Source organism: Triplophysa rosa, linkage group LG19, assembly GCF_024868665.1.
Source record: "Triplophysa rosa linkage group LG19, Trosa_1v2, whole genome shotgun sequence".
Classification (NCBI taxonomy): Eukaryota; Metazoa; Chordata; class Actinopteri; order Cypriniformes; family Nemacheilidae; genus Triplophysa; species Triplophysa rosa.
The window spans coordinates 13,279,285-13,292,282 of NC_079908.1; the positions used below are offsets into that span (position 1 = coordinate 13,279,285).

At 40.4% G+C, this 12,998-nt stretch overlaps 1 protein-coding gene and 2 pseudogenes across 1 annotated transcript; 1 reads left to right on the forward strand and 2 right to left on the reverse strand.

Annotated features, from left to right (window-relative positions):
- Window positions 1-4,743: 4,743 nt before the first annotated feature.
- Window positions 4,744-5,672, reverse strand: LOC130569840 (olfactory receptor 2K2-like; annotated as a pseudogene).
- A 714-nt stretch (window positions 5,673-6,386) lies between these two features.
- Window positions 6,387-8,900, forward strand: LOC130569841 (uncharacterized; annotated as a pseudogene).
- Window positions 8,901-11,556: 2,656 nt separating this feature from the next.
- LOC130569842 (olfactory receptor 49-like) lies at window positions 11,557-12,513 on the reverse strand. The gene has a single exon (XM_057359741.1). The coding sequence runs from the start codon at window positions 12,511-12,513 to the stop codon at window positions 11,557-11,559; it is 957 nt and encodes a 318-aa protein (XP_057215724.1).
- Window positions 12,514-12,998: the final 485 nt, after the last annotated feature.

Genomic DNA, 12,998 nt, shown 5'->3' on the forward strand with positions numbered 1-12,998 from the left:
GTCACTGCCTTATTTCACTGTCAGTTCTCATAGAAAATGTGACACGCAGCATCTGGAAAGAAACAAATAAGCAGCAAAAACAATTATATTTTAAAACAGGTTATTTGATGTGTCGGAAATGTGACAGAATATGCGTGTGTGTGTTTATAATATTGGAACGTACTGGAACCCTGTGCCACAGCCGAATGGTCCAAAGTAGAGTTCTGAAGGCAGACATTTTCCTTGTCTGCAGACTCCGCTGAGGCTAGCACAGCCCCAGGGAAACGACACAGCCTCATTCACTTTACCTTTGATGAAAATGAAATGTTTTAGCTCCATACAGATCAAAACTGACAGATGAAAAGAATCTGCAAAATCAGCTAAACTTAATTTGGGAAACACCTAGAATTTGCTGTTTTGTCCTGCCATCACAAAATATTACTGTCACTTCGACTAAACATCACTATATCATTGCTCATTTTTGGCCTGGGAATGTGATTGGAAATTTCAGGTTTACACAAGCACACAAATTCCTAAAAGTTTCAAAAAGCTTTTATTTAAATGCAAGCGAACTTACTGTGCACTGCAAAGATGACCAGGAGAACCAGCATAAGTATACACTGAGGTTTCATGGTGGTTTCCTGGGATAATGGTATTCCAAAGTTGTCACAGCATTCTGGTCAGACTGGGTCTTATTTTGCAAGTGACTCTGGAAGGAGGAGTGACTCAATTAAAGTCACTCCAATCAGAATTCAATTCAAAATTAAATTATGCATAAGAATGAATGAACACATTGTTCTTAATTGTATTAGTGTAGTCAGAAAGTATGTAAGTATGAGAGGAGGCAGAGCACCATCACGCTGATGTAAATTATCAACGTAAATGAAAAGATCACCTGATTTATAACACATGCTTATCCTCATGGCCTGGCAATATTTAAGTGTCTCAGCAATCTTCACTGAAAGATTCCTCTATTTGTTTTGTAAAATAAATTAATTTTCTATTCTTTGGTTATATTACAAAATAAGGTATTCAGAGTGCAAGTATATGGAGAAATTGTGTGCTAATAAGTGTTAAGACATTTTCTAACAGCAATAAGCCAAACTACACCTTTAAGGGGTGGTTTCCCAGACAAGGCTTAAGTGCAGACTAACTTAAATGTTAGTGGTGTCTTGATCAAAAACAACTCACGCTGAAATATCTTACAAAATATATGTTCAATTGTTTTGTATCAAGATGCACACAGTAATGTTTTTTTGCAAAGTATGTTTTTTTAAATGACTTAAATATTCTAATTTAACTAGAGCCTAGTCCTGGTTTAAGATCATCTCTGTCCGCCACTACAGTATGTGTTTTGTTTAATGCACATAAACTGATCCAAAAAAGAAAAAAGTATTTGTATTTGTTTGGTTATCATGTGTCATGTTTGTGTTGCTTGCACTGCATTTGGGAGATCAAACCCTGTTCTGAAATGTGTTTTAGGAGGTGTTGCAAGAGCATCTTGCAAATTACATTTTCACCTTCAGTTTCTCACTGATGTGAAAACTAGCACATTTTTAACAAATTAACTTTAATTGGTATGTAAAACTTTGGATCTGCTACATTTCTTTATTTGTTTAATCTGAACAGATCAGCAAAGTCTGTTTACTGCATGAAAGATTACTGCATAATGTTCATCCTTTGACATGAATTGGAATGTCTCTTGGAGAACGGAAAATGTTAAAACACAAGCAAAGAAGAATCATTTACAGTTGTTTGAAATCGTTAATCAATTATTTTAGGCTTGCCAATTAAAAAGGAATGGATATACGTGTTCACCAGAAGATGGCACCAAATTATTACATTGACATCACCTGAGTTACAGCGCGATATTCTGACTAGATGTCTGAGAATTCACCGCTGCATCAATGAATGTAAAACAGGCCTGTATTGTGCTTTGTTATAATTGCATTAAATATATATCATATAGTTCTCCCTAACAGCAGACACATGTATCATAAACACTTGTTATGCATATTTTATTCACACAAATAAACAGTAAATACACATTAAAATTACTGCTTAAAAATGACATGAAACAATTTATAAATAACATTCTTTATATAACCATTAGCTGCAGAAACATAGGGATATACCAGAACTGGCAAAATGAGAAACAAAAAATTGTAATATATAAATTCAACCCTGTGCAATGACAGGGCCAAATTCTATACAAATAAATAAATAAATAAATAAAATAACATTGTCATGTTCATTGCAGGTCAGACATAAATACAGACATGAAGATTTCTGAAATAAACACAAACATAGCCTACCCATCATTTATTTAAAAGGTGCAAGGGAGAGAGTGATCTTTTTTTACAGCTGAATTAAATAAAGTACATGGAAGCAAAGTGTAATGAATTAAGAAAAAAACTGACATACCATACAGTAATGATTCAAACATTTTTTACAGTGTTTTACAGTGTACAGTTTAACCACAATCTCATAATTTGTATTTTGATATTTATTATAACAGTCATTAATCACCAGCAAGCTGGCAGCCCATACTTAATTATTTTATGACGTATAATTATTTAATGAGCACAAGTCAATTTCTTGTTACAAATGCCTCATCTAATCTTTAATCTTTGGAATGCATACTTTGCTTTCATTCTAATAGGAGTTAATACCAGAGGTGGGACCAAGTCATTGTATTGCAAGTCACAAGTAAGTCTCAAGTCTTTGCCCTCAAGTCCCGAGTCAAGTCCCAAGTCAAGACAGACAAGTCTCAAGTCAAGTCCCAAGTCCTACAGTTTGAGTTTCGAGTCCTTTCGAGTCCCTTTAAAGCGAACCCGGTGTATAGAGAGATGTATGGCTTAATGCGTTGTAATAGCCTTACACTATTAGCATTTGTCTTTAGAAACACATCAAATATTTTCAGTTCTTAAAAAAACCCTAAATGTAATACTCATTTTAACCTAAGGAGGCCGCCATGTTCTTTTTCGATGACGTAAACTGGTTGCAAGCACAGCTAGGCAGCCAAACTAAACACCGACACACTAATCAGTTCTTCAGTAAATATAAGGTTCTGTAGGATTATATATATATATATATATATGTGTGTGTGTGTGTGTGTGTAACAATGTTCACAGCAAGGAAGAAGGAGGAGGGAACCGGCGAACGTTGAACAACAAAACTTTAATAAAATAAACAAACAACAAAACGAAAGTAAAATGCCGGCAGCTCCCTCACGGTCGACTGCCGGTCACACATAATAAAACATAACGTAAAGTCCAAGCCTGGTTCTCTCTCGTCCTTTACTGTTGTCGCTCCTCCTTTTACATAATGCTAAAAAAAGAAAGAAAGAAAATAAAGACGCTATTTGGTGTATTTTCCTACATTTTAATATTGTTTGTCAGAAACAACACAAACATGCATATTAATAACCAAAACCATTTATACTTTATCATATACACGATGTTTTAGCCATTATACAATGCATTTTATCCAGATTTGGACTTTTTGATGTTGATTTATCAACATCAGTAGCTTAACGTTATTGTCTCCCTCAGTCATTAGCTGACGGGGGCTAATATTCACGTGTGCTCGAATACAGAATAAATAACAAAAACGCAAGCATTATTATTGTGTTTATCAGTATATTCTCATAATGTATAAAGTATACGATTATGGTGGATGCTGATGTCTTAAATGTCTCAAAGGCGGTAGTTTAAAGCTATGATTTACCGCACGCTCACCTTGAACAGACGTCTAATACTGAACGCGTTCTTCTTTTATGGCTGGCAGGCTGGCTTGTGTCAAGAGGACATACCGCCACCTACTGTCCCTGTGTGTTTGTATATCTGATCTTATGTTTTACGTGTCATATTTTACTGTTATATATGGAAAACGTGTGTGCTTCGCTGTTGCGAAAGAGAACAGGTTTAGGTCGTAACCATTTGACATCACGGATTCTGACGCAAAAAATGGCGGCCTCCAAGTAAAAATATTTTTTCAAAGTTTATGAATACTGTGACAGTTACACTGCTTTTTTATTTCACAATTATAAAGTCAATGCCATTGTTCATATATTAAGCCATACATCGCTCTATACCCAGGCATCCTTTTAACGTGTTTGCAATGTAACGTTAACAGTGAGTTTACAGTCTCATTGATTTAACTATGCAGCTAGCAAAGTCACTTAGCCGATAAGCTAACGTTAGCGTCATTCAAAACTTACCGTTCTTTGTGCAACTTCAAATGTCGAACGAAGTTAGAAGTTGTTGCGTCTCCATCTGTAATCTTCGACCCGCATGTTTTGCATATTGCAGTTCGTTTTTTGTTGACCACCTCGTAGTTTTTATATCCTAACGAAACTATATTTGGTATCATTTTTGTCAACTGGCGCGTTGTTTGACAGTTCTTCTTCATTGGTTGTCCTGCAATTTGATTGGATGGATACTGTCGGATCAAAACAACGTGGATCTAAATTGATTGGATGTTGTGCCGACAGCACACACACACACGCACGCACGCACGCACGCACACACACACACACACACGCACGCACACACACACACACACAGATGCACATAAACACAGAGAGAGATAGAGCGGTCCACGTCAACATACTTTTTAATCTTTGGGTTTTGGGTAAAGTAGCAAGTCTTTTCAAGTCAAAAGGCTCAAGTCCAAGTGAAGTCACGAGTTACTGATGTTAAAGTCCAAGTCGAGTTACAAATCTCTTTACATTTTGCCAAATCGAGTCAAAAGTCATCAAATTCATGACTCGAGTCCGACTCGAGTCCAAGTCATGTGACTCGAGTCCACACCTCTGGTTAATACTACTCCATAGATTATAGGATTGACCAAAGGAGGAACGACCAAATAGAAAATTGACAGGAAGTTTTTAAAAGCCTGAGGCATGTTGTTAATTCCAAACCGAGTATATAGAGAATCAATAATTGACCACAACACATAATTCGAAAAAGCTACCAAATGTGGAAGACAGGTGGTCATGAACTTCTTGTGATTTTGCACAGAGTGCTTACAAGCAATGATTATTTTTACATAAGAACAAAACACAAACCATACCAGAACATTAATAGCAAATGTAAATATTCCACTAATGACAAACTGAGCAGTATCGACTTGACAAGCAAGCCTTTCTAAAATCCAGGTCTCGCAGTACAGTTTGTCTATCTGGTTCATGCATAGTGGATACCTGAGAGCCATCGTTATTATTAATATTGCAGTGAAGCAAGGAAACATCCAAATGAAAGTCAGCAGTCTCCAAACAGTGACAGATGTCATAACAGTGTGGTAGTACAGCGGTCTACATATAGCTAAATACCTATCAAACGCCATTACACTCAGATTAGTAAACTCACCTAGTGCATACGTGAAAATGCTAAAACTTTGGATAACACATACTTCCAGAGAGATAACATGTGTTTTGATAAGTAAATAATATAAAAAGGTGGATAAAATCCTGCGGCACCATATAATCCATTTATACATAAATTACACACAAATATGTACATGGGCTGGTGGAGAACTTTATCCAGAAGAATGATCAAAATTAAGAGTGAATTGACAAAAATAGTCAAGAAACAGCCTGGAAGTGCAAAAGAGAATATAGTAATCCTGGACGTGCTGGAGTCATTAAAAGCTGTGAGGGAGAACGAGGAAAATGTGGAGATGTTGTCCATTCTACTTGAAACTAATACAAATCAGAAACACAAGGTAAAAGAAGATAAATAAAATACATAAGAAAAATACAAGCAAGCAAGAAATTCTTTGATGACAAACCTAATAATTACTAAATGATAATAGTTTACCTAAAGGATTTTAAAAACACTAATAAATGTTGAAGTGCTCTGGAAAGGCCCCTCCTATCCCACTGTGTGCTGAATGACTTGTACAGTTTTTATACCGCATAACAGAGGGTGGCATATTTTTGATCGGCCCTTTGATAATTGGGGCCTAATGTATAATGTATGTTTTTTAGACAGCAAATGTCATGTCTTGCCATTTTTTACTTGAGTAATGTCTTATGTATTTAATTGTGTCTTTTGTTTAAATAATAAAATGAATAATGTGACCGTATATGAAGAGTTTGCTTCCAAAAGCTATAAATCCATTTTGATTAATTAGAGTAAAAATGTGTTTTCTTTACAAAGAAAGTGGCAAGATGAAAACCACTATTTTCTGTTTCAAAGTTTCACATAGCATCTTTAGGTTCTTGTAACATAAAAAATTCAAATCCAGATTTTGATTTTAAAAGATTTATTATAAAAACTGATCATTTCCCCCCCAAAATGCAATAAATCCATAATTTTTTTCTTCCCGACAGTGAGAAGAGGCGCGTTGCGGGCGCTCCGGTCGAGCCTGGCCAGGCTCTCTTCGGTCCCGCTGTGGCTTTGATGCAGCAACGGTGCGACTACAAAAAGAAAGAGGACGAGGCTTTCAAGTTGTGCCTCTCTAAGAAAGCAGCTCCGCGTCAGTTGCCCACTGCGCGTTTGCCTAACCCCCCGTCATGGTGCGAAACCCGCATCATAGCAGGGAGAAACCGCGCAACAAACCCCCTCCACGGCAGAGTAACCCACCCTCTGCTAAACCCTGGGGAAGAACGTCTCCCGCCGCGGCTGGGAAAGACCCCAACCCAACCCCGACTGACTCTAAATGCAAGCGGCCGGCCTGATGTCCGAGCATCGTTCACGAGCACAAGCTCATCGGACTCTCATTCTGTCCCAGAGCCCCTGTCCAAAAGACGGAGGTTTTCTCGCGTAGGGGCCGGCCAGGGTTCCCAGCCCGTGCGTTCAGTGGATGCTGTGTTTCCTCCCCCCACGTTCAGGGGGTCGGTTGTGAGGGAATGTGCTCAAACAGTGTCACCACACAGCACACACTTTGTTCCCCTCACCCAACTAATAAAGGCTTTGGCCACGGTGTTCCCCAACACAAAACACACAAAAAACACAATGAAACAAACAAATCTATTGAATTCGTTTGAGGAAGAGTACATCTCTCTGCAGAGAGAGAACATCTTTCTAAATCCACGCATGTCGCCCCTAGTGTGTCCGCTAGATGGCGCCATTGCATCGCAAAGGAGCCAACAGAGCGTATGCGAGGATTTCGGTGCTTCACCGGCCCCGGTGGGGACACTCGCGAATTACAAGTCCACCTGGCAGACTGTTGCGCCTCCAGAGTGGGTGATGCGAACAATTATGCAGGGTTACAGACTGCAGTTTATAACGAAACCCCCGCTTTTCAACGGCGTTCTCTCTTCTCACGCGGAGGAGAGCTCCGCTCACATTCTGAAAGAAGAAATCTCTTCTCTCTTAATGAAGGGAGCGATTCAGGTGGTACCTCCCAGCCTGATAAATCAAGGGTTTTATTCCCGTTATTTCCTGTTCCCAAAGAAGGACGGCTCTCTCCGCCCCATCTTGGACCTCCGAGTGTTGAACAATCATTTGAGGAAATACAATTTCACAATGTTAAACAATGGCACTCTGTCCCGCGCCATAAAACAGAACGACTGGTTCACTTCGGTCGATCTCAAGGATGCTTTTTTCCACATAAGCATTTATCTGCCACACAGGAAGTTTCTTCGTTTCGCCTATCTAGGCATATGTTACGAATTCACTGTTCTTCCTTTCGGGCTCTCACTCAGCCCTCAGACTTTTTGTCTGTGTACGGAGGCGAGCTTGGCTCCCCTGAGAATGTCAGGTCTGCGGATTTTGACATACATAGACGATTGGCTCATCGTGGCCGAATCGGAAGAGAAAGTGCTGCGGGACACGTGCAGCATGCTTACACACATCACATCTCTCGGGTTTAGGGTGAATGTGACCAAAAGCAATTTTACACCCAGCCAGAGTGTGATTTTCCTGGGCTTGGAGTTGAGCTCGGTCTCCATGCGAGCGCGTCTCTCCCAGGAGCGCGTCCTCTCTCTAATGAGCTGCGTGTCGCAGTTCAGAGAGGGGGCGATAGTGCAGTATCGCACATGCCTCAGATTGCAGGGTCTTATGGCTTCAGCTATCCAAGTTTTGCCTCTGGGACTTCTGCGAATGAGAGCATTCATGAAATGGGTTTTGTCACTACATTTCAGCCCGGTACGCGATCTCTGCCGCTCTGTGACAGTGACGCGTGCCTGCACGGCAGCTCTTCCCCACTGGAGAGACGCGGACTTTTATGCACAGGGGACCCGTTTGGGAACGGTAGTGATGCGGAAAGTTGTGACGACAGATGCGTCCCTAACAGGCTGGTGTGCCACATATGGAAAGCTCTGAATTATTTTCTGCCTCGCCTGCTAGGACATCATGTGCTGCGACAATACCACAGCAGTCGCGTATATCAATTGCCAGGGCGGTTTACGCTCACCTTCACGTTCTAGCTCACAAGCTGTTGGTGTGGAGCGGGCAGTTTTTCCTGTCGTTACGCGTGACTCATGTTCCAGGCATTCTGAACAGAGGTGCGGACCTTCTATCGAGGGGGAACCCACTCTACGGAGATTGGCGCCTCCACCCTCAGATAGTGGGCATGATATGGAGGAGATTCGGACAGGCAACCGTAGATCTATTCGCCTCGCGCGAAAAAAACCATTGTCCTATGTTCTTCTCACTAAAGGACTCGGACGCACCCCTTGGGGTGGACGCACTGGCCCACCCATGGCCCAAGCTGCTGCTGTATGCTTTTCCTCCTCTATGCCTGCAATTCCCACACTGGCCAGAGTGAGAGAGAAGGGCCTGTCTCTCCTTCTAATAGCTCCCAGGTGGTCCAAAGCACCATGGCTGGCAGAGATAATCCCTCTGTTATACGCCCAGCTGTTGCGCCTCCCCCTCCGCACAGACCTATTGTCTCAGGCGAACGGGGAAATTTATCACCCACACCCGGACAGGGTGGCTCTCTGGGTCTGGCCCGTGAGAAGTCAAACTTAAACGCGCTGGGGCTTCACCCGCGTGTGGTTGCCACTATACAAAATGCCAGGGCCGTTTCTACACGGTCCTTGTATGGTTGTAAGTGGCAAGTGTTTGAAGCGTGGTGTGATGGGCGCAGTCTCACATCATATCAGTGCTCATTTCCTGATATTTTGTGTTCCTTACAGGACGTTATGGATAAAGGCAGGTCTTTTTCCACAATTAAGGTCTACCTGGCTGCTATTTCTGCCTGTCATGTGGGCTTTGAGGGCTCAACAGTCGGGCAGAATCCTTTAATCCGCAGATTTATGAAGGGTGCCCGTCGCTCCTTGCCAGTCAGGAGAACCATCTCTGAATGGGACCTCTCCTTGGTGCTGGAGGCCCTGTCTCAGTCTCCCTTTGAGCCCCTGGGAGGTATTTCCTTGAAGCTGTTGTCTTTCAAGACGGCTTTGCTCTTGGCCTTGGTATCAGCCAAACGTGTCAGTGAGCTACATGCACTCTCAATACATCCATCGTGCACTAAATTCTCTTTGAGTGGAGATAAGGTTTTTCTTAAGCCTAACCCGGCTTTTATGCCTAAATGTTTCCCTGCGTTCACTTCGAAGGTGTTGGAGCTGTCCGCTTTTCACCCTCTGCCTTTTTCCTCTGCGGAGGATCAGAGGCTGAATGCTCTGTGTCCTGTTCGTGCATTACAGGCATATATGTCCAAGACCAGTGCTTTCCGGAAGAGCAACCAGCTCTTTATTTCGTGGGCACCCCCTCATAAGGGGAGTCCCGTATCTAAACAGCGCCTCTCTCACATTGGCTTGTGAACGCTATAGCAGTTGCATATGAATCAAGGGGAGTGCAGCCCCCAGGTACCATCAGAGCTCATTCCACGAGGGGCTTAGCTGCCTCTTGGGCTTTGTTCAGGGGAGTATCACTGCAGGACATCTGCTCTGCAGCCAGCTGGGCTTCTTCCCATACGTTTGTGCGTTACTACCGATTGGATGTCACCAAAACCTCGGTAGCACATTCTGTTTTAGGAGTGGGGTCTTCATAGCCCCTCCTTGTTATATTCCTTCACCTCCTGTTTACACATTGTTATGGTAACGAGGGTTGAACGGGCCGGTGGGCCGTGCGCATTCATGTCACCAAGCATGCATTCACATTCTGGCCTGGGTGGTATATATGTGTTGCTGGGTTAATTACATGTGTGTGCTTCATACATGTTCCTGTCCTGTATGTGCGCAGCAGCTATGTGTGCGCATCAGGGCTGCCAGGGACATAATTATGGGACGTGTCATGCACCGCCCCTTTGGGGGTGACCGTCTTTTTCTGGCTTTCAGAACCTCACTGTGAGTGTATTGGGCAATCGGGGAGCTGTCCATGTCTCTCCCATAGGTGGATCTCGAACACGAGATGATGAAAGAGAACAATAGGTTACTGTCGTAACCCCGGTTCTCTGAAACATTGAGTGGAGAGATCCACCATCTTTTCCCCGCTTGCTGCACGAGAAGCGAATACTTACTGAGGAACAGCAGCGCAAGCAGACCTTATATGCGCTCAGGTAAGGGGGTGGGGCCTTACCTGGCATTGGCTGCGCGCTTCTGTCTGTCTAGCCAGACTTGGTGCAATTAGATGCTTCTGCAGAGGTCAGGTACGGATGCCCTTCCCATAGGTGGATCTCTCCACTCGATGTTTCAGAGAACCAGGGTTACGACAGTAACCTATTGTTTACAATGCGTGGAATGGTGTGCTGTGATTGGTTGAGCAGATATGTCGCATTCTGCAGAGAAGTGAGACTGGCGTATATTGCGGTTTGGAAAAAAAGGAGAAAACTTGACAAAATAACACGGCGGATATCGCATTTTGCGTAGAATTAAAAAGTGACTTTTCAATACCGACCTGATACAATACTGATTTTGGCGGAAACTCATTTTTTTTAAATGGCGTTTATCGCGTTTTGGAACCAAACTCTGAGAGCATGGCCACACTAGATTATGTGAAAATGTATTCTACATTCACAAGACCTCTCACAAGCAACTGATCTGCAGCAGTTAATGATCAAATAGAACACCCCATTCCCATATTTTTGATATAATAATTAATAATGTTTATTAATTAAGCAAAATAATTCATTTTATTTCAAAATGAAAATCAAAATAATCATGATATTTCTACCCACTGATGCACATTTTTATAAATTTACGAATAAAGAATAACTTATATATTCTTTTTTTGCAGACTGGGTCGCAATTCATAAACATTTTCAGGCACAAGGGCTTGTACTGATTATTAAAAGTTAATTGCACTTGAAATATATGTTAGGTTTACTTAATTTTAACAGATTTTTCTATTCACTTTATAGGTCTACATACTTTTGAGTAAACCTTGTAATTTATAATATGCAAAATTTATAATAATTTTATGTCATTTATAATATGCATAATATTTTCTTACACTGTACAAGTCTTAACAGTTTTCAGATAAACTAAAATAAACACAAGAAATCTTATGATTGGGTCTTAGTGGAATGAATGCTGTCATCATAGAAAATATATTTTTGGCCTGCTATGTCAAACAAAGAACAAATGTATTTTTGACAGTTACACACCAGGAATATGTGAAAAAGGGCTTCAATTTTGTCACATTGTTTATACAGTATTAATAATTTACATGTTTTTTTTCCTGTACATTATGTTTTACACATTTTTTGAGCTTCTGAAACATGTATTTTTGAAACAGGACAAGAGGGAAAAGCTCTTTTGCGCACCGCCTTAATATTTAATCCATAGATTAGAGGATTGACAACAGGAGGAACTATAATCAGTTCTAAAGCCAAAAAATTACGCACACTCTCTGGAATATCATTTGCACCATATCTGCTATACATGACATCAAAAAGTACAGAAAAAACAAAATTCATAAGTAACAGTAAATGTGGCAAACATGTTTGCCAAAAATTTTTTCTGTTTTCTAAAGATGCTTTACATGCAGCGATGAGCTTAATGTACGACACTATGATAACAACCACAAAAGATAAACATGTGACAATAATAAAATATCCAAAAATATTATTAACAAAACTTGAAGCACAAGACAGATTTACAATTGACCAGTTGTCACAATACAATTTGTCAATGTGATATTTACAAAGTATCCTCAAGCTTGATAACAGGGCTGCTGGAACTGTGTAGCAGTTAGGTATAATCCAGGACAACAGAATTAATTTCAAACATTTGTTTTTAGTTAATTTGGAATGATAATCCAAAGGTCTGCATATGGCTACATATCTGTCATATGCCATGACTGTTAATATTGTAATCTCAGTAATTAAAGAGCTGTAAATAACAAAGGATTGCAAAGCACACAAGTGAGAGGAGATCACATATGAATCCAAGAGCAAATTAAACAAAAATATAGGGTAGAATCCTGATGCTCCATATATCACATTTACACACAGATTACACAAAAACATGAACATGGGTTCATGAAGAGATTTCTCCATGATAATGACAGAAATAAGACGGATATTAATTGACAATATGAGCAAATAGAGGAAAAGAAAACAAGTAAAATATATATGCCTGTATGATTTTGATTCTCTGGGCACCATAAGAGTCAACATCACAGGATAAGAAGAGTTCTCCATCATTGTATGGTCTCTAATATCACATAAAAATATTATGCAGTACAAAAGCACAAAAGACAACATTAAACAAAGTTCACACGCAACATGTAAACAAAGCAGAAGCTTCCTAAAGTTTCAGTTGCTGTTGTTAATTGTCTCAGTCTGAGATGAAACGGTTACTGTTCTTCACAGTCAGAAAAAAGGCAAGTAAACGAATCCACAGTTCTGGAGGTGGGTGTGCAACTAAGAAAGGCAAGGCTCTGGTTGGTTTTATATAGTGTTTATTCATTTGGGAAATGTCTCTAGAATATATTGGCATTAATTATTCACCTTTATTTGTGAGAATACAACTATTGGGCCATTCCATGCAAATGCCAACCTTACCATGAAAAAATAGAGTTTTTACCAAAGGTTTCACTATACTAACAGCACAGATTTCAAAATTTGGTGGTTTAAATAGCCATGTAAGGTCTCTCTTAAAGTTTTTGAAGAATTATTTTCATTTT

Excerpts from the sequence above, each read along its gene's own strand:
- LOC130569842 (XM_057359741.1), bottom strand. The coding sequence starts at position 12,513 with ATGGAGAACTCTTCTTATCCTGTGATGTTGACTCTTATGGTGCCCAGA.